Genomic DNA, 19942 nt, shown 5'->3' with positions numbered 1-19942 from the left:
ACTGGTATCAGTGACCATGACACAGTTGTGGCAGCAATGATTGCCAGAGTACAAAGGACAACTAAAACAAGCAGAAAGATAAATGTGTCCAGTAAACATGATAAACATCAGTAATTATATCTCAATGATGAACTTGAAACTTTCAGCACAGGGCAGGAGCATATAAAGAAACAATGGCTCAAGTTTAAAAGAATAGTTGACCACGAATTTAACAGATATGTACCCAGTAGAATAGTTCATAATGTGAGGGAACCTCCATGGTTTACAGTTACTGTAAAGAGGCTTCTAAAGAAACAGAAATTACTGCATAATAGGTGTAAAAGAAAGTGTAGGTCTATAGATGGAGAGATACTGAATGAAATGCATTTGGCTGTCAAGAAAGCAATGTGTTACGATGCCTTCAATGACTACCACAGAATGACATTTCACAAAATCCAACGAAATTCTAGTCATATGTAAAAGCTGTTAGTGGCACCAAAGTTAGTGTCCAGTGCTAGTGAGTAAGAGAGGAATTAAAATTGAGGATAGCAAAGCAAAAGCTGAAATGCTTAACTCCATTTTCAAATGTTTCTTTACAAAGGGAAACCCACGAGAATTGCCCCAATCCAATACTCGTATCACTGAAAGGATGAATGAAGTTAAGTATTAGTGGCAGTTGTGTTGAGAAACAGTTAAAATCATTAGCATTGAACAGAGTTCTATGCACCGATGGCGTCCCCGTCAGATTCTGTACTGAATTTGCGGCTGAGTTAGCCCCTCATCTAACTATAATCTATTGTACATCCCTTGAACAAAGAACCACGCCCAGCTCTTGGAAAAACTCAGTACCACACCTACATTTATTGCCAAAGTACAATCATATGAGATATCAAGAGAAATCTGTGACTGGATTGGGGGGCTTGTTGGTAGGGAGGCCACAGCATTTTATCTTGGATGGAGAGTGATTTTCAGATATAGAAGCAACTTTGGGTGTGCCCCAGGGAAGAGTGTTGGGACACTTGCTGTTCATTTTGTATGTTAATGATCTTGCAGACAGTATTAATAATAAAATCAGGCTTTCTGCAGATGAAGCAGTTATCTATAATGAAGTACTGTCCGAGAGAAGCTGCATAAATATTCAGTCAGATCTTGATAAGGTTTCAACATGGTGCACAGATTGGCAACTTGTAAAATTTTGCCCTTCACAAAGTGAGAAAACATAGTATCCTATGACTATAACATCAATGAGTCACTGCTGGAATTGGCCAACTCATACACACACCTGAGTGTAACTCTTCATAGGGAAATGAAATGGATTACTCACAAAGGTTCATCATGGGCAAAGCAGGTGGTAGACTTTGGTTTATTGGTAGAATACTGGAGAAGAGCAATCAATCTACAAAATAGATTGCTTTGAAATCACTTCAATCTGTGGGAGAGTGTCACAGAGTCAATGAAGAAACTGAATTGGCAGGCTCTTGAAGACAGATGTAAACTATTCCGAGAAATTCTGGTACTCAGGTTTCAACAACTGGCTTTAAGTGATCACTCCAGGAATATACAACAACCCCCTATTCATCGATCAAATAGGGATCATGAGGATAAGATTAGAATGATTACAACATCCACAGAGGCATTCAAACAGTCATTCTTCCCACAGTCCATACATGAATGGAACAGGAAGAAACCCTAATAACTGGTACAGTGGGACATACCCTCTGCCATGCATGTCATGGTGGTTTGCAGAGTATAAATGTAGATGTAGAAGAATTGTAATAGTGGCAAATTCTATATAGGCCAGTCTGGTAGGGCAATACCCACCTATTTGAAGGATTGCCATAATAGCTGGAGACGTGAAAAAAGAGACTCTATTTTTGCAAAACACCTGATTAAGGAAGGCCACAATTACAAGGTGCATTATGAAGTCTTACATTCATGAATGCAGGAAGATGAACTACCTTGAAATAATAGAAATTAATAAACATATGTCCACTTGCCCAAGCTTAGTACTGAATAGTTACACACAGTTTCCCTACTCATCAATTACAACTGCAGATACTGCTAATAATTTCATCCAAACCATTTTGTAACTTAAACCATCCTACTCATGTTGTTGTTGTGGTCTTCAGTCCTGAGACTGGTTTGATGCAGCTCTCCATGCTACTCTATCCTGTGCAAGCTTTTTCATCTCCCAGTACCTACTGCAACCTACATCCTTCTGAATCTGCTTAGTGTATTCATCTCTTGGCCTCCCTCTACGATTTTTACCCTCCACGCTGCCCTCCAATACTAAATTGGTGATCCCTTGATGCCTCAGAACATGTCCTACCAACCGATCCCTTCTTCTGGTCAAGTTGTGCCACAAACTTCTTTTCTCCCCAATCCTATTCAATACTTCCTCATTAGTTATGTGATCTACCCATCTAATCTTCAGCATTCTTCTGTAGCACCACATTTCGAAAGCTTCTATTCTCTTCTTGTCCAAACTATTTATCGTCCATGTTTCACTTCCATACATGGCTACACTCCATACGAATACTTTCAGAAATGACTTCCTGACACTTAAATCAATACTGGATGTTAACAAATTTCTCTTCTTCAGAAACGCTTTCCTTGCCATTGCCAGTCTACATTTTATATCCTCTCTACTTCGACCATCATCAGTTATTTTGCTCCCCAAATAGCAAAACTCCTTTACTACTTTAAGTGTCTCATTTCCTAATCTAATTCCCTCAGCATCACCCTACTTAATTCGACTACATTCCATTATCCTTGTTTTGCTTTTGTTGATGTTCATCTTATATCCTCCTTTCAAGACACTGTCCATTCCATTCAACTGCTCTTCCAAGTCCTCTGCTGTCTCTGACAGAATTACAATGTCACCGGCGAACCTCAAAGTTTTTATTTCTTCTCCATGAATTTTAATACCTACTCCGAATTTTTCTTTTGTTTCCTTTACTGCTTGCTCAATATACAGATTGAACAACATCGGGGAGAGGCCACAGCCCTGTATTACTCCCTTTCCAACCACTGCTTCCCTTTCATGTCCCTCGACTCTTATAACTGCCATCTGGTTTCTGTACAAATTGTGAATAGCCTTTCGCTCCCTGTATTTTATACCTGCCACCTTTAGAATTTGAAAGAGAGTATTCTAGTCAACATTGTCAAAAGCTTTCTCTAAGTCTACAAATGCTAGAAACGTAGGTTTGCCTTTCCTTAAACTTTCTTCTAAGATAAGTCGTAAGGTCAGTATTGCCTCACGTGTTCCAGTGTTTCTACGGAATCCAAACTGATCTTCCCCGAGGTTGGCTTCTACTAGTTTTTCCATTCGTCTGTAAAGAATTCGTGTTAGTATTTTGCAGCTGTGACTTATTAAACTGATAGTTCGGTAATTTTCACATCTGTCAACACCTGCTTTCTTTGGGATTGGAATTATTATATTCTTCTTGAAGTCTGAGGGTACTTCGCCTGTTTCATACATCTTGCTCACCAGATGGTAGAGTTTTGTCAGGACTGGCTCTCCCAAGGCCGTCAGTAGTTCCAATGGAATGTTGTCTACTCCGGGGGCCTTGTTTCGACTCAGGTCCCTCAGTGCTCTGTCAAACTCTTCACGCAGTATCGTATCTCCCATTTCATCTTCATCTACATCCTCTTCCATTTCCATAATATTGTCCTCAAGTACATCGCCCTTGTATAGACCCTCTCTATACTCCTTCCACCTTTCTGCTTTCCCTTCTTTGCTTAGAACTGGGTTTCCATCTGAGCTCTTGATATTCATACAAGTCGTTCTCTTATCTCCAAAGGTCTCTTTAATTTTCCTGTAGGCAGTATCTATCTTACCCCTAGTGAGATAGGCCTCTACATCCTTACATTTGTCCTCTAGCCATCCCTGCTTAGCCATTTTGCACTTCCTGTCGATCTCATTTTTGAGACGTTTGTATTCCTTTTTGCCTGCTTCATTTACTGCATTTTTATATTTTCTCCTTTCATCAATTAAATTCAATATTTCTTCTGTTACCCAAGGATTTCTACTAGCCCTCGTCTTTTTACCTACTTGATCCTCTGCTACCTTCACTACTTCATCCCTCAAAGCTACCCATTCTTCTTCTACTGTATTTCTTTCCCCCATTCCTGTCAATTGTTCTCTTATGCTCTCCCTGAAACTCTGTACAACCTCTGGTTCTTTCAGTTTATCCAGGTCCCATCTCCTTAAATTCCCACCTTTTTGCAGTTTCTTCAGTTTTAATCTACAGCTCATAGCCAATAGATTGTGGTCAGAGTCCACATCTGCCCCTGGAAATGTCTTACAATTTAAAACCTGGTTCCTAAATCTCTGTCTTACCATTATATAATCTATCTGATACCTTTTAGTATCTCCAGGGTTCTTCCATGTATACAACCTTCTTTCATGATTCTTAAACCAAGTGTTAGCTATGATTATGTTGTGCTCTGTGCAAAATTCTACCAGGCGGATTCCTCTTTCATTTCTTAGCCCCAATCCATATTCACCTACTATGTTTCCTTCTCTCCCTTTTCCTACACTCAAATTCCAGTCACCCATGACTATTAAATTTTCGTCCCCCTTCACAATCTGAATAATTTCTTTTATTTCATCATACATTTCTTCAATTTCTTCGTCATCTGCAGAGCTAGTTGGCATATAAACTTGTACTACTGTAGTACTCGTATGCCACATTTTCCCTTTATTTCAATTACTGCAGTTTCAGATGCCCTGTTAAGAAATTTTGTTTTGTACAATTACAGTTGTTTCACTAAGCTGCTTAGTCTCTCTTGTAGCATTTTACCTGTTTGTAATACAGACCTGCTAAGGACAATATTACCTTGTTCAGTTAACTCCTTGAATATGCCACTGAAGAACATGCCTGTACTGTTCCCCTTATTTTTCTCCTCAGAACATTTGTTGTAATGTGTCATGTAGTTCGTTATTGAATCTCTTTTTACCTGATGATGACATGACGGCTGATAAGTGATTTGTAAAATAATACAGTTTGTTAAATATTGTAGAATGTTACACCAGTGTAGTGTGTTTTCTCATTCATAACAGATTATTCTTTTGCATTAATAACAAACTGCGTACAGAGAAAATAACCTATAAAAATTGTATATATTGTTCCCCATAGGTGTAAAGTGAGTTCCAGAACAATCCAGATCAAAGGTCTAGATGACTATTTTATTATTCCTACTACAGATCTGACAAAAAGTTAATGTTTCTTCTGCCCTTTTTCGAAGAGATTGCTATTTAATTGCCAAAAATGAATTCATCTCCCTTGATTATCACCACCTCTAGTTCCATGCACTACCTGTCAGATGATACTACAAGACCACTGCATACTGTGGACTAAGAAGACAGCAAAACCAAACAATCAACACTGGTTCCAGAATGAAATTCTCACTCTGCAGTGGAGTGTGTACTGATAAACTTTGTGGAAGACTGAAACTTTGTGCCAGACCACGACTCAAAGTCAGAACCATTGCCTTTCATGGGCAAGTGCTCTACTGACTGAGCTACCCAAGCACTGCCCCCGACCTGTCCTCACAGCTTTACATCCACCAGTCCTGAGTTAAGAGTCTCAATTTGGCATACAGTTTTAATCTGCCACAAAGTTTCTAATCAACACTTGCGTTCATACTGTATGCTCATATCAAAGCACAGTTATACAGTTTCATTGATCAGACTTTTTGCTTCAGTTGGGGTGATGTGTTAATTCACACATAGTATTCAATACCATTTTTTTAACTGTTGCAGTTATCTTTGATTGTACTTAATTAAGTGTCAAAGTGAGGTTGTCAGCACTACTGCTGGTTAACTGAGCAACATAGACTTTACTATGTGTCTGTGTCTCTTTGTGTCTTAGTTTTTCAACATGTGATTTACAAATCTGAAATAAAACATAAGATACAGACAAGTGTAGTCTCTTCTTTCAGCCTAAAACTATCATAAATATTACATTAATAACAAATAGTTTGTTGTATTAAAAAATCACAAATATCTTACATTCTCAGTCGTGAAGGATGCATGTCTTGTTCTCCTCCAATAACAATCACTCCCTTCAGTTTTACATTTCCTGTAAACCTGCAAAAAAAAATAAATAAATAAATAAATTTGCTATTAACTATGCAGATCTCACGCATATCAACACCTGCAAAACATATTTGTTGGAAATTAATTATAAAACACAATACAAGCACAATTCAGTATTGCATAGAGTTTACCACACCAGCAGAAATAACGCATGTGGGCAAATCAACATATGAAGAAGAATATTCTAATTCTCAGGTGTATATACTGATAAGACCCTTAAATGAAAGTCATTGTAACAGTTCTTCTGAAAAGTCTAAGCTCAGCAATTTTTGTGTTTCAGATAATATCAGATTGTGGAGACAAAAATGTCAATATAATTACTCAGTTTTCTCATTTTCATTCACTAAAGTTTTATGGCAATACATTCTGGTGTAAGTCATCACTGAGGGAGAAAGTGTGTTTCACAGAAGTGTAATGCAAATACTACATGGTGTCCACTCTACAGCCCCTTATAGACAGATCTTTAACAATTCCGCATTTTGTTGTCGACAATCAATTACAATTTGAAAACAAGAGTAATGTTCAGAAACATAACATGAAAACATGATTTTTACTATCCATTACTCAGCCTTAGTGTCAAACAGAAAGGCATGAGGCATTCAGCCATAAAAACCTTCAACCACTTACCCAGTGGTGTCAGGAATTTAATACAGACTACAATTAACTTCAAAGGCAAACTGGAATCATATCTGTTTGACACCTCCTTCAACTCCACACAAGAATTTATGAATTTTTAGTAGTAGTAGTACATGTTTTTCAGCTAAAATCTTTTACATACCTGAAACTGGACTCAACACCATTTATGTCAACAGCATAATTTCAACTGCGGATTGCAAAAGAATGTGCAGTTTATGTACATTTTACTCAACGCAACCATTTCAATCTGACACTTCCATGTTAACAATACCATTAGGTACTGATTGTGTTTCATTTGCATATAAGTCACAGGACTCCTGACACAGCAGGTACCATCATTCACATACAAAGCCATCAAAATGTATCACAAACACAGAAGCAATAGGCATAGTAACAGTCACATGTAACTCAAGATTCCCAGTGACATTTAAATTATTTGAAGGAACAGACGCCACGCAGATCCAGCAGCTGTGAGTCACTATATGTAAATAGGGGATCACAGCAATCAGCTGCAGCGGATCATTAAGCGGAATCAGTGGTGATGAGTGGAAATGTATACTGGACTAGGGTTCAAACCTGAGACCTCCTGCTTACTAGGCAGGTGTGGTAACCATTGTGCCATCAGAGACACAGCATTATTTCAACTGCACGGACTATCTCGGTATGCCTCACGGCCAATCCACACTCTCATCGAGCGCCACCTATCTGTTGTCCCAGTCCATTATGCTCCTGTTTGCTACTTAGAGATTCCCACAGGAGGTCAGACGGATTTGTGCATTCGCACTGAAGAAAGTGGATTCACTGCCCAGCTAAGCTTATCAACTATTTTGATGCACAGTGCCTGTTCATTCGAAAGAAGAGACACCACGCAGATCCAGCAGCTGTGTAACACTACACGTAAACCGAACGAGGAACACTGCTATCAGGGACTTCAGATAGGTGGCACTTGATGGGAGTGTGGATTGGGCATGAGGCATACTGAGATAGTCCATGCAGTTGTGATAACCCTGCCTCTTTGATGGTGCAGTGGTTACAACTGCCTAGTAAGCAGGAGATCCCTGGTTTGAATCCCAGTCCAGTACACATTTTTGCTCATTGTCGCTGATTCTGCTTAATGTCCCGCTGCAATTTTAATAAAGAGAACCAGCACCAATTAAAACTTGAAAATGTTCAACAAGCAGTACTGCAAAATTGTTCCTTGTGGTACCAAAAGGCAAAAACCACATGCTATGCACAAAAAATTCAAAATTCCAATAACAAGACATTAATGATTCGTAGAATTTTTAAACAGGAAACAAATACTCAACACGGCAAATTATATTCAACTCCCAGATGACAGTAACAGCAAGACAGATGATATTAAATTCATTCCAAAAATTCCTCCTAAACATTACTGTAAACACAGATCCAGTTTTTTGTCTACACCACCACCACGCATCAGTTTAGCCAAATCTCTAGCACATGAGATCTCAGAAATTGTAACAACACTAAAAAGAAGTAACTCTTTCGGCTATCATAGTATTTCAACAAAGGTACTAAAATCTTGTGAAAACCTGATACCACAACAGTTGAGTTACGTTTGAAACTAGTCAAAGTGTATTTCCTGAAAGACTGAAGTATGTAAAAGTAACACCAGTTTATAAAAGCAGAACTGAGAGAATGATCTCTAAATATAGTCTCATATCCTTCCTTTCCACATTCTCAAAATTTCTGAGAACATAGACTACAACAGAATATTGACCCAGCTTTCCTAGAATAATTTTCAAACAACATCTCAGTTGGCCTCCATAAAGGCTTCTTTAAGGAGAAAACAATACTACAGTCTTAGTGTAGCTATGGGTAGTGATAATGTCAGGTAGTAGCATAACAACTTGGCTGACTTGAAGGATAATGACTGCAAGAGAATGTGGCTGCAACCTTGAAACTAGTATCAAAAAAATAAATAAAACCAATAAATAATAAAAAACAAAAGATAGCTGTGGAAACACTAATTCCACAAAGATATATATCCTACAAACATTTCTCTTAAAAATAAACAAGAACAATTACCCTGCTGTCATTTTCTGCAATTGTGCCACGGCCTTTGTCTAGATCATAAAATTCCACTACGGAAACTAGACTGTATAGCGATAAAGCCATTCCATTTGCAAGGATGAAGGCTTATCTTAACAACAGGAAATAAAGTGTCACATTAGCATTTGACGTAACAGGAATAAGACAAAACTAAACTCAGAGTGGGCACATATTAAGGTCCAGGGTTTTCCTCACTAGTGTTTCTGATCTCATATAAATGACGTATTCAAGATCCTGGAGGAGTCTTTCAAAAACTGAAAGTTTGCTGATGTCACGAGTATATTGCATAACTGATGACATGTTGTAGAAATTAGGATCGATTTTGTTATAATACATAAACAAACACCGTCTGGATGACTTCTTTTATTACCAAACACTGGTTTCAATCTGGGCTACAGAACATTGTCATGTCTAGTTGGAATAGTAAAAGAGAGGCAACAATAATAAAAAATGTGAAAGTTTATGATGTAATCACATCCATCAGAAACTGAACAATTAACAAGAAAATATTATAAGAACCACCATGTACCTGATGCCGCCTAGTGCAGTTTGTCAACTAATGTAAAATACAAAGGATGTGGGTGGGGCAAAAAGTTTTAATAGTCATGTGACATGCACATATGTCATAGGCTCATACATTAAAACAGCTTCAAAAGGATTTCTCCATCACAAAATAAAATAGATAATGAAATTAAGAATTAAAAGACACTATTATTTATGGTGGTATGTGTGGGTTCTTATAATATTTTGTTGTTTATTGTGCAATCTCTGGGTGTAATGGTTGCTAATACTACACTTTTGCAATTTTTTTAAATTTATTTATTTATTTTTTAATTTCTTTTGTTCTTGTTCCTGCTAGACCTGAAGATTATTTGCAGCACAGGTTGAAATCAGCAGTCGGTAATAAAAGAAGTCATCCAGATGTGTTTGTTTATTTATTATAACAAGTTTATTGATAAGAGGTCCAAACAGATCCGTGCCAGACTAAGGAGAATAGTGGAACCAAGTTAAGGCAGATTCAAACCAGAGAGCTTAATTTTTCATGTGCCAAACCTCATATTAAGCAATTCAAAGAAAATCAAAATTACTTACGGGGACCAGTAGTGAAGATTGAGGGGCATACACTGGATGAGCTGCAGCATGTGAAATTCTGGGTGCCCTGATGGATAATGAACTGCCATGGGATCAGCACTTGCATAAACTAACCAAAAAGCTCAGTTCTGTCCTCTTTGCACTTAGAAACCTATATCACTGTGTTGACAGTTAAGACAGGATTGCTAGCACACTTGCAGTCAGTACTGTCCTACGGCATAATCTGGGGTAATACAGCCAAGATAAAAAGTATATATTTATTTTATAGAAGTGTGCAACAAGAATATTGTATACAATCAATAACCAAACATCTTGCAGAAGCCTCTTCATGTATCTATGAATTCTTAGACTTAACTGTCATACGTAATGACTCCCTAAAAATATCTGTGATTAATAAGAAAAGTGAATTTAGGATGAACTCTGCAATTCACAATCACAATATGACAGGTAAAAGCAATTTTCTTACAGACCTTGTATCACAGCCTAGGATTCAAAATGGTTTTATACTCAGTTGGGAAATTGAAAATTTCCAAGGAAACAAAAAACAAAGTAAAAGAATACCTGAGTTTCTACTGCTCGTACAGTTTATCTACATCAACAAGACCACTCTGCAATTCACTCTGAAGTGCCTGATAGACGGTTCATCAAACCACTTTCGCTTTAATTGTCTACTGTTCCACTCTTGGGCAGAATGGAGGGAAAATATAGATTTATATCTCTCCATGTGACCTTTGATTTCTCTTAGGTGGGCACCAACAAAATGTATTCACTGCAGGAGGAAAAAAGCTGGAGATTGAAATATTGTGAAAAGATGTCACCGCACTGAAAAATGCCTTCGTTTTAATGACAGTCACCCCAACTTGCATATCATATTTGTGACACTCTCCCCTATATTTCACAACAGTACAAAATGAGTTGTTCTCTAAATTGTTTCAATGTGCCCCATCAGCCCTATCTGGTAAGGAACCCACACCACATAACAACACTACAGCAGAGGACACACAAGCTTAGTGTAGGATGTCTCTTTAGTGGATTTGTTGCAGCTTATAAGTGTTCTGCCAATAAAATGCAGTCTTTGGTTCAACTACATCACAACATTATCTATGTGATCATTCTAACTTAAGTTGTTTATAATCGTTATCCCTAGGTATTTAGTTGAATTGACAGCCCTTAGATTTGTGAGATTATTATGTGACAGATCATTAGATTAATTGTTGGGTTCAAATTAATGATATGAATATAATAGAGGGAAACATTCCACGTGGGAAAAATATATCTAAAAAGAAAGTACCAAACGAAAGGGCTGGCATGTTGATAGACACACAAACATACACACAAAATTCAAGCTTTCGCAATGGTTGCTTCATCAGGAAAGAGGGAAGGAGAGGGAAAGACAAAAGGATGTGGGTTTTAAGGGAGAGAGTAAGGAGTCGTTCCAATCCCGGATATGTGTGTGTGTGCGCGCGCGAGTGCATACCTGCCCTTTTTTCCCCCCTAAGGTAAGTCTTTCCGCTCCCGGGATTGGAATGACTCCTTACCCTCTCCCTTAAAACCCACATCCTTTCGTCTTTCCCTCTCCTTCCCTCTTTCCTGATGAAGCAACCTTTGGTTGAGAAAGCTTGAATTTTGTGTGTATGTTTGTGTTTGTTTGTGTGTCTATCAACATGCCAGCACTTTCGTTTGGTAAGTTGCATCATCTTTCTTTTTAGATAGATCATTAGATTACTTGGACTCAGGGATGTAGAATCTGCAAAACTCTCATATCTGTATCGAACAGTATCTAGACTACATCAACTGATAATGGTCTGTGTAAAGTATACGTTTTGTTGGAAGTATTGGATAAAAAGAGTCACAGAGTAACATAAGAAAAGGAGCAGTGGCTTTTTCCAAAGCAGCTGTTTTTTCCATGATATAAATATATAAAGTAATCCAGAAGTAAATCCCGTATTTGTCAATGTGAGCAGATTACACTAGTCATAGTTTGTTGCTATATAATTCACAAGTAGTAAATAGTGGCTGCTTCCGCATGTTAGCCAAGGGACTTCCCATGTTGGTAACACTGATTCCTGTCCTATCAATGACATTAAGCAATAGTGGGACTGGCAGATACTTCAATGGGTGACCATCTGAGGGAAACTGGATGCTGTTGGTTTTAATAACATGCAAGTTGCTGAAGTGACATCCAATTAGAAGACTTGCACTAAATCGTGCTGCCGCATGACCTTTTCCTTCTGCATCATGAACTTGACCACTCCTCATCTCTGAAGGCTGTCCTTCCTGACAGGATTTATGGAACAAGATGAATGAATGAATGAAACGAACAGGACATTTTTTTCCAATTAAACAAACATTAACACACAAGACTGAAAGCCTATCAATTTTTGTAGCTAATATGAAATGAAGAGTTCTCATTAAAAAGTGTGCAGTTAATCACATAGAAGAGGCACATAAAAGAAAGTAATGGCATCTATCATTCTCACTATGCTCAAAAACTAACAACAAAAATTGCCAATGAAAGAAATCTGAGATGCAATAATGTTAGTAAGGTAGATGATCTATCACTAGAACAGACGGACTACATAGATTTGTGTAGATTGTGCTGCTTTCATATTTGCTGTTTTCTTTTCCAATATAATGTGGCATTCCTCTAGGTCGATGCTGCTCAGTAACTCAGGTGAAATGCTTGATCTGAAAATTCAGGCCAATTACTTTTTCAGCATAACGTTTCCATAAAACCTAAAAATGAAACTGGCCTTAAAAAACTACAGCAGAAGTAAAAGAGACAAAGAATAAAACTGTTTCTAATACCATTTCTGAGATTTTGTTGAGGAATCTGTTGCAAAGTACACAAACAAAAATCAATAGCCATCAAAAACTGGATAATACAATATTGCCCAGAACAAAAGCAAACAAAAGCTCTTCAGTAGTTTATTCTTTGTTTGTTGCAAACTTGCTTTAATGTTGTATATCTTTTACACAATGAGGACATAGATCAGACTGATAAAACAGATCGTGGAAGATTAACAGATATGCAGTAAAAAAAGAGCCTAAGCATAACATTGTGTGACAAATTACAGACTTGAATTATTTTCCTAATATAATTTTTTGGCAGAATAGATAACCAAATGGAAATTATTATTGTTTGTTGGCTGCTTTCCCTAGCAGGTGATTCATAACTAAACTTGCCCCTTTCCACATTACATTAGCTGTCCTCCTCCAATCCCAAGTGGAGTTGTCTCTGGGATGTGTTAAGAAATCAAAGATGTACATTTAATTTAATTTAAGTGCAGTAACATTACATTACTATATTACAGTGTTAATCCTAAATATACATTAACTTAAAACATTAAATTTAAGTGTTTCAGTTAAAATAGGCATAGGAGGTTTCTAAAGAAAATTCCCTAATCCAGTCAAACTTCACTACATTACCTATGCAATGTTCAATAATAATGTTCTGGCAGATCATTGAATAGATGTGTACTCATATATCTGACTACTTTCTGTACTAATGGTAATGCCCTGAGGTCTTTGCAGAGGCTTGTTTTTGTCCTAATGTTACATTAATGCTTTCCACTATATATGTGAGAAGAGAGTTATTAGTAATGATAAAGGACATTAATGAATACTTGTACTGTGAAGTAGATGTCAAAATGTCCAGTTCTTTTAAAGATGTCTATGTATTATGTTTTTAAATTGACACTTGATTTAATTCTTCCAATAGACTGCTATGTTCTGAAAATTGTGTCCCAATAACTTTAATTTCCCCAGAAAATGATTCCTTAACTCATTAGGGGTGAATGGAAGTACGTAAATTAAACTAGTTTCTTCACTTTTAATTCTCTATAGCACAAATTATGCATACTGTAAACACAGTTGAACCAAGATGCTTTATTTATTCTAGGCAGGGACATACGCGAATGCAACCAAAATTGTGAAAAATGTTTGAATCTTCATTTACTACATGGTACTGAAATTTCAGTTCCTGAATATTATGTTCCAATTACAATCCTAAGTATGATAAAAAATAGTAATTAAAGAAGCCTACCTGGGGACACACCCCTATGCTTTTCTGTATTTCTTTATATTATTTATTCCTGAGGCATTTTCTTCCAGTTTTATGCAGTAATAATGTGGGGAATATTTCAGCAGTTCGCAGATCCACAACATCCATGGAAAAACTCAAAATGAAAGTTACAACTCTCTGACAGGAAAACTATGCCCCAAGGCAATATTCGTTTTCGCAACTGCTGATGAAGTTTCAGCATATGAGGCTTCTTTAGTATATAATTGTGCTAATCTTGGCAGACTAAGGACTCTACAGAGGCCAAAATTTGATACATGAGCTTTCACACTGTCGGTTTTGGAGGAAAGCAATAACAGGAGAACTGATGCAGCTGACATTATTATTACTCAATTTGAAAATCAGGTTAACCTAAGAGGGCAAGCAAAGAACACAATGCTTGAGGATGAAGAGGAGACTGCATATGGTTTGCACTAGTTCACCCAAATAATGTAACACCCAATACAAACACTGTCAAATCATTGATTCAGATTTCCCATAACTTTCATTTTGGCAACTTTATGTACTTTTTCTCACAAACCACTGATATTATAGAACTGAAGTTTGGCATACAATTAGTCTACACTATAGTGAAACATTTTGTGAGTGTAATTTTGATTTATAACAATAGTAAGGCATTTAGGTATGAGAAAAGCCATAAGATTTGGTTTTTTTTTCCACACAAATTTGAAGAGCTACAAAAATCTAACAAAAGAAGATACCAATATTCTGTTCCACAAATGTTTGTAATAATGATATATCAATCTCTGTAGAAAAATACATTAATTTTGTTCAGACAGATTTTTCAAAAAAGAAACATTTCTATTCAACCGGTTGAAAAACTTTCAATTGTGTATAATTAAAAACTTATACCTTCAATAAGCATGAAAATGTATGTGTGTATCTACTTAACATTCCTTAACAACTGTGCCAAATCTAGTTGCACTGCCTTGAAAAACTTTGGATTGTATTGCAACTGCACATACATCCCCTTAACACTTTCTACTTTTTGATTTTAATTATCTGACAAACTTATTTTTATAGTTTTTGCAGTCCTGTGAGAAGTACTGAACTGTTTACGTGGAATCTTGTCAAAATTCAATGATAATCCAATTGTCTTGAACCATCTGTTGATGTTTTCAAATATTTCATTAGCTGTCTTTTCAGTAAGAGTGCTGGTACTATTTTCTATTCCTAGACTTGTGTCACCTCAAAAATTACAAAATTTGCATATTCTGAAACTGTAAGTGGAAGTTCATTTAAGTACATCACAAACAACGAAGGATCCAAAACCTATCATTGCGGTACACCATGTCTGATTGCTTCAAATTTTGAGTGCCTATCATTATGTGATTGATAAAAAATTTCCTGCACTGCATAATTCAATCATGATTCACTTTCTTACACAATGTATCTTCTTCAGACTTGAGGAAGTTATACTGAATATACTTCGGGTGAAGCATCTCAAGCATAACTTAACAGAAATACCCTAACACCAGGAAAAATTTTATTTTTCTGAAAAACATGGTTTTGCACTTTGCTATCAACAGTTCATTATTTTCAGGTGTGCATTTGCTTACTTCATATAATACATTAATTAACAGATAGCATCCTGGGTCAGGAGGAATATTCAATACTAATCATTGGCTTTGACCACTAACATAATGTTAATTGATGCTGTGACATCATCTTTTGTCACACATTTTCACAGCTTGATTGTTTGTTGGTGAAGCCAATGAATGTGAAAGCAACAAACATCACTGTGGTGATAGACTGATCTATAACTTAGCCTCTTTGAAAAATAGCCACTGATATCATGTTATAGTCACCATGTTGTTTACATCTGTTGCATGTTTTCTACATCACTGGTCAAAGCCAACAACTAGTACTGAATACTGCTCTTTATCCTGCATTTTTGGGGGTAACTCCAACCTGACTCTGCTATATGTGATGACAAAAATTAAAAACAAATTAAATTTTGACTGTATTCATGACACAAATGCTGCACTCTAAGTGAAAAATATTTACTTTTTATTAATCAAAACAAAATAAACTCCATGGAGGACACGGCCTACATTAATTAAACTTTGAAGACTGAATTTTGTGTACTTACGGAATTTTGAACAGCAATTCTTCGTCAACATCACTTTCAACATACTGAGGGGAAAAAAGAGAAATATTATTAGTGTGGAAAAATTAGGGATGTGGTTTTTACTTCGCTGTGTGTGTGTGTGTAAAAAATTAAATATTAGCTATATTTGTGACAAAAAAGGCATCTACTTATGAAGTGCAAAACAGCAAGATTGTCACATGCAAATTTAAAAACTGCTTGAAATATCTGTTTTTCATTCCTCATTATTCTGACAAAAAAGTTTATTAATTCTGAAACAGATTCAACAGTACTTTTAAATGAGTGACTACACTGTAGTTAATAATGTTTCAGAAGAAGGTATCAGATGCCAATCTTTTGTCACATATACTCTTATTGTGTAGCTGTGAGAATGATGTGCACAGTAAGCAATCTGAAAATTTTACTATTTACATATACATTGATATGTAGAATAACAGTGATCACATCACGAAATGTAAATATTGTGTTTCCCATGATACAAGACATAAACGAAAGTTTCATAAAGACTACATGAAGCTCAGTTAACTGTGCCACAACATTTGTACTAAGTTTTTAACACAGTAATAGAAAATATAACATAACATTGACAACTTAAAGATATTTAAAAATAGAGCATTCATATATCAAAAGAATAACTGTTTAGGTTCAAACAGTTGCGCATAGAAAGCAGCCATGGTAAAACAAACAGGGGCGGACAGCAGCTACATCACTAAAAATTGTACAGAGAATAAGCACACTTTCATAAATATGTGCCTGTTTTTATTAAAAATGCATATTGTAATATAAAAATTGCAAATGAAGATTTCACCCACCTATAACAACCTGAAACAACTCAGCAGTAGCCTTCTCTACATATTTATTTTGCCTGCACTATTATGTGAAATACCAAAGCAAACCATATTTTGTATTAGTTTCCTGAATACTCCGTACAACAACAATCTTTAATCAATGAGAATTAAGCATGGCATGTGGGAGCAGGCTATATTTTGCCATGTACGTAGGAACTATATCACTATATTAGAGGAGGACAGTTGCTACTCACCATATAACGGAGACGCTGAGTCGCTGATACACACAACAGAAAGATTCTCACACTTATAGCTTTCGGTCATTAAGGTCTTTGTCAACGATACATGCAAACCGCTGCGATCAGCATTTCCGCTATATGGTCAGTAGCAACTTCACTTATCTAATATTGTTACAGTCCACCCTGGATTTTCCATTGTTGGAACTAAATCACTGATATAACTTCGTTACCACCAATGTAACAGCAGACAGTACTTCGTTCTGTTCACAGACATTTCTTATATCAACATCTAATCACATCATTGCAGGTTTGTGATAATGACACTTAATTTAGATACTGGACAATTTTCACAGAGATCTTCAAATTCTGTGCTTTCACTGCCAAGTTACTTTCTTCCTGATTTACACACTAATGATTGCAACTATGGCAATACCCAAGTGTAAAAAATTATATGCTTACATTAAATACAATTGGTAATAGCTAATGTTTACATAACATCCAATTACAAGTCATGCTCGCACTCAACTGGAGAAAAGGCATACATTTTCTCAGAATTTTCATGAGAATGTGTCATCCCGAACAAAATTTGTAAACATCTGCCTTTTAGTTACAACATGGTAATATCTGCCATGTCTGTTACAACAACCCAACATTTCACAGACACCCTTTCCTATTTCCTTCCTCAACATTTCCCATTTCCCCACTATCTCAGTACATGCTTCCCTTATTTTAACAGTAGTTTGGTTTGTCTACTTTGACACTAATAAAAATGATCCACACAGTGATTTGTTCTTGTTTTTGGGTTCACCTTGCTGTTCTACAACAGCAACTTTTGATACCCCAAAGCACACTACCTTCACAATGACCAAGTGATCATGCTGCCTTAAAAGACAATTCAACAATTTCTTATGCCTACTGCTGCACCACACTTACATCATGCATTTTCACATTACTCCCAACATAAACATTTACCATTAAACTTTCTATCCTCCTAGTACATAAGATATCAAAGAACCATATACAATTCATATATTACAGTCCAAGTGCCTCAAAAATAGTATACATTCCCAGTTGCAAGCACAGTGTGTATAAAATAGGTGACTCACATCTTTTTCCTGCAGTAAAATTGAGTCAATATCCCTGCTAGCCCTCTAACACAACTGCAACCTAGTAACACTCCATCTACTCACAAAGACTACACTCCCGATTAACAAACTCAACGGAACTTGTACCAGGTTAAGCAAATATACAAAACTTGTTTGTCTTTAACAACTGTTTAGTATTACAGACTAATATCTGTTGGTTTCCCTGTAGTTTCTCAGTGCTAAATTTGACTAATATATTGTAGTAATGCTATCATTCGTCTTAAGAGCACACCTCACGTTTCTAAATCAGTTAATACTTCAATTCTAACTATAGCCAAGCAATGTTTGTGATCAATGATTACTGTTTATTTTGTTATCCTGGATCCCTTCCAAAACCTACCTATTGTGTGCCACACACCCCCCCCCCCCCCCCCTCAGATCACCCCTAATTTTACACATTTTCATTCAACTGTTGCTTTTACTTCTCATATTACAGACACTTTCTTCTCAAATGTGAAGCAGCTACACATCATTCACAGGCACGCAAAAAAAAAAACCTTATATGTATCACGTCATCCCTTGTGTATGACACGTTTATATCGTACAAGGGTTATTCGGGAAGTAAGGAACAATCGGGCATGAAATGGAAACCACAGCGAAAATCCGATGAAGTTTTGCACAGGTGTGTTGGGTAGTGTCTCTAGTATGCCCGTCAATCGCATTACGTCGTTCTTTTTAGTTCTGAGCACACAGGGAACACACAAAGATACCTAGAACAATAGTGTCTCCCACCGAGTACAAGGGCCTGGTGAGAAATTTCGCCTGAGTCTATGCAATCAACACTACATAACTGTCATGTGTTTTCTTCTTCAAGACAATTCTCAGCTGCGTTCTGCTGGGGCAATTCTCCTGCGTAGTTTTCAATTGCAAATGTTTGATTACCCACAATACAAACCATAACTGTCTCCCTCCGAGTTTCATCTCTGCTCACATGAACCGCAGGCTATGAAGACAACATTTCGGCACAGACAATGAGCTGTAGGCCAGCGTAGAGAATTGGCAGAAAAGAAAGCACTGGCAGCTGCCTTCTATAACGATGGTATTGGAAAGTCGGTACAACGCAACAACAAACGTCTAAGTCAGATCGGCGACCATGGAGATATGTAGCTGGAAGTTGTAGCTAACTGTTGCAAATAAAACAGTTTTGATTTTCAGGGTGGTTTCCATTTCACAACCTATCGTTCCTTACTTTCCGAATAGCCCTCGTAGTATGATTCAGTATTGTACTGTCAGAATGCAAGATAGGTCACCTCTACCAACAACATAACTTCAGCTTCCTACTTGCCTCCAAACTACTTCAGCCAACACCATCCCCCTCATCCTCATATCCCACAATGCACACCTAATCAGAGACGTATGCTGCACTGTCCTCCTTCCTCCTCTACACAATTTACAATTGCTTGTACATGTTACCTTTTGTACCATTAACCTTTTCTTTCAAAGAATCTTACCTCTTTTCCTCATCTTTCTTCTATCCTAATAAGTCAATTGGATGCCTCAGAACTGTGGTAACCTTTCTCCTTGCTATTGATACAACTTTCTTGAAAAAGTGGTGCCACTATTAAACAAAATTTTCTCGTTTCCTTTTGGCAATATTACACAAGTTAGCCATTAGCTGTTTTTTCCCCCTGCAACGTAATTGCTGACTTGAAACTCTTTCCTGGGTATCTAAAAGAATATTACAGGTCAATGTAAT

The 19942-nt window shown here is 36.8% G+C and overlaps 1 protein-coding gene across 1 annotated transcript in view; it reads right to left on the bottom strand.

Annotated features, from left to right (window-relative positions):
* Positions 1 to 19942, bottom strand: part of LOC126456991 (PITH domain-containing protein GA19395) — a 68515-nt gene that overhangs the window by 46360 nt on the left and 2213 nt on the right. The window contains exons 2-3 of the mRNA XM_050092954.1: positions 16057 to 16100; positions 5996 to 6073 (exon numbers count right to left, since the gene is read on the bottom strand). Coding sequence (XP_049948911.1) covers positions 5996 to 6073; positions 16057 to 16100 — 122 coding nt within the window. The remainder of the gene's footprint in view (positions 1 to 5995; positions 6074 to 16056; positions 16101 to 19942) is intronic.

Source organism: Schistocerca serialis, chromosome 2 (assembly GCF_023864345.2).
Source record: "Schistocerca serialis cubense isolate TAMUIC-IGC-003099 chromosome 2, iqSchSeri2.2, whole genome shotgun sequence".
Lineage (NCBI taxonomy): Eukaryota > Metazoa > Arthropoda > Insecta > Orthoptera > Acrididae > Schistocerca > Schistocerca serialis.
Note: the sequence above shows the minus strand (reverse complement) of the source record. Positions and strands in the feature narration are given on the sequence as shown.